The following is a 3020-nucleotide window of genomic DNA, read 5'->3' on the forward strand; positions in this document are numbered from 1 at the left end:
ACTGTGTTATCCTCGGACTTACTTAACTGTGAGCTTACGTACCGGTAGACTTGAGGTAACATGTTTCATGAAACATGAGAGTAGTACATGTTTGCATGAGAACCCGATACTACAGACGAATAGGCAGTGGTAAACTGTGTCGGCAATCACGCTGTCATGTCGCCGCGACTTTCAGTTCCTGCTGTTCATTTCCCAGACTCAGGGAAGTACTGTTTGATTGGCTGAATTAGGGTATTTTTGGCGAATCAAATCGTGAGGTCTATTTATTGCCACTTCGCGTCACAGGGTCAAACCACCCCAAAACGGCAAATTTTACCGGAATTCACAATATCACACTTACAATTAATAACCTACTAGTATATCTTTTTATAGTATTCATTTGACTTTTATAAAGCAAAGCTTATATGAATACTGTACGCTCAAATACTGAGTATAACATTTTGAAATAACCCTAATCCCGAAACCCTGGATACCTTCGGGGTGTTCCCGAACTTCCCAGCTACCCCGGCTCTCCCCGGGTTCCCTGAGTTGCCCGTCATCCCCCACACCATGTGTGCTCCGTCGGTGATCTTTGCCCCATTGACGTCAAGACTCCGAAACAACCCTCGATATCATATTATTGTGAGGCTTAACATCATCACACTAGTTCTAGCTAGTACTACGTAGTACATGACACGTGGATTCTACAGTATTGCATCGAATTTCAAGGTTTCCACTCAGCTGAGTACAGTACCATACCAACGGTGCATTGACCGTAAAGTACAGTAACACTACACCGAACGTTATCGACTTGATGGTGAAGGGACTATTACTTGTAGTAGTTTGACGTACAGAAACCTACACTCGACTGGGCCACGCAAAAAGACGGAAGTGAATAGGTTATATTCTACGAGTACATGCTTATAGGAACAAACACAAGCAAAACATAGGTTAATGGGGACAGCTGGGATACACTGTAGCTGGACATGTCGACAAGCCACCAAAATGTATGAGGTAGTTACTACACTATAGAAGTATTACCTTCAAACACAAGATACATTGTCTTTCCGAAACATTAACACCACAACTCTCTAGTTGCCACACCACAACGTTCCATATTCAGGGCAGTAGTATTCGCAGTCGTCCTTGGAGAAATCATCCAAGCAGTAGTCGGCGCCAGGATAGTAGCAAACGCCACACGTGGTACAACCAGGCTTGGGGTAGGCAGTCGTGGGTCTCATCGTGGTTATGTTAGGCATGGTTGTAGGTTTGGTCGGGCCAGGGGAGGCAGTCGTGGGCTTCTTCGTGGTCATGCTAGGCATAGTGGTAGGTTTGGTCGGGCCAGGGGCTGAGGTGGGGGAATTCTTGAGGTACGGCTCAATGAAATCGCGAGCCATGGAGATGCGACCGTACACGCCCGGCTTGTTTTTCTCGGCACACCCAAGCCCCCAGCTGACCACCCCCACCAACTTTGCAGAACCGCCGGTTTCCACCGTCAAGGGTCCACCAGAGTCGCCTTGGCACGAATCTTCTCCCACCTTGCCGCCGGCGCACAACATGCTGGCGTCGATGGAGGGCCCAGACAACCACTTGGCGCACTGTTGGTTGCTGACTGTATCCACCCCGACTTCCAACAAGACCTTGGACACAGACCCGCCCGAAGACGTGGAGCCCCAGCCACGCACAACCGTGGGGGTGTCGGCTGCCACAGTGTCAAAGGACACTTCCACGGCCGGAAACTTGGAGTCGCGCTCCAAAATCAACACGCCAATGTCGTACGCGTTGTTGCCGGCGTTGTTCTTGGGGTGCTTGATCTCTTGCTTGATCTTGATCTGCTCGCCGTCCTTGGTGCCGCTGTTGTAGTGCGACCCAATGGCCACATATTTGAGGCCAAGGCCCATGCAGTGGGCGGCGGTCAAGACGACATTTGAGGCGATCAAGCTGCCTCCGCACGAGTCGGTTCCAGAGGCGGAGGAACGAATTCCTGTCACGTACAAGTGCTGGCCAACGGCGGCTTCCTTGCCCCCGACGATTTGGAGTTGGGCGGCGACAGAGGCGAAGAGCGCAGACAATGCAAAGGCGACTTTCATGGTTAATTGGAAGATTGATGAATGACACTCGGGAGCATGGGGGCTGTGTGGGATCCACGTATTGACATGAATGCCATAAAATCAGATGAAGCAGATCAGATAGATGAAGCAGATGCTGGGATGGGTAGAGAAGTCTGTAAATAAAAGTGTCTACGTTTGTGAGTCTGGATATTTCAAGAACATGGTGAGCTGCTTTCCGGAGGTAAGTTGGACGTACGATGATGGCAAGTTGTTTGCTTTACATTAAGCTGTGCTTTGAGTCACCGAGTACAATAGTCAAATGTGACGTCCACCCTTAATATGCATACAGTAATAGGGCATGTTGGTGAAACAGTGAACAACGTGAGTTGCTGTCTGCGCACTATTACGACCTACGGCGTACTAACTTAAGTGTAAGTACTAACAATATAACTTGCTTTTTCTCAGGTAATGTATCCACGAATGGATTGAACCAAGTGTGATGTTCTTGAAATTATATCCAAATCCGGATATAATTTCAAGAACATCTACGTGAACTTCAGGATGCTACATGTAGGACGTAGAGTTTATTCGTTGGGTAAGTACAAACGGATCTCTATGAGTATATTCGTTGGGTAAGTACAAAACGGATCTCTATTCGTAATATAAGTACAAGTTGTCCAAGCTATCAGTTACTGGTACTACTATGTAGTACGTGCTACCTTTGTCCAAGGATGATTGTACTGAGATGAAAAACTGAACTTCCTCACTTCCGATTGGCCAAGTTGTCCAAGCTATCAGTTACTGGTACTACTATTGTATTACCGTAATAGTACGTACTATGGTGCACTTCATCTAAAAACTTCCAACTGGCCAAATTGAAGAGTGGAGGTTTTATTATTTAACGTGCAATTAATGTAGTTAAACCCAAAATCCAGATACGTTAAATACCAATTGCATGCGTTTTATCACTCGAGTGGGAGGTTAAAGGTC

At 47.1% G+C, this 3020-nt stretch overlaps 1 protein-coding gene across 1 annotated transcript; it reads right to left on the reverse strand.

Annotated features, from left to right (window-relative positions):
• Positions 1-1070: 1070 nt before the first annotated feature.
• On the reverse strand, positions 1071-2069 carry H257_13237 (hypothetical protein; the record flags this gene model as incomplete). Its single annotated transcript, XM_009840699.1, has 1 exon — positions 1071-2069. The coding sequence occupies one exon, from the start codon at positions 2067-2069 to the stop codon at positions 1071-1073; it is 999 nt and encodes a 332-aa protein (XP_009839001.1).
• Positions 2070-3020: the final 951 nt, after the last annotated feature.

Source organism: Aphanomyces astaci (genome assembly GCF_000520075.1).
Source record: "Aphanomyces astaci strain APO3 unplaced genomic scaffold supercont1.46, whole genome shotgun sequence".
NCBI lineage: Eukaryota > Oomycota > Saprolegniomycetes > Saprolegniales > Verrucalvaceae > Aphanomyces > Aphanomyces astaci.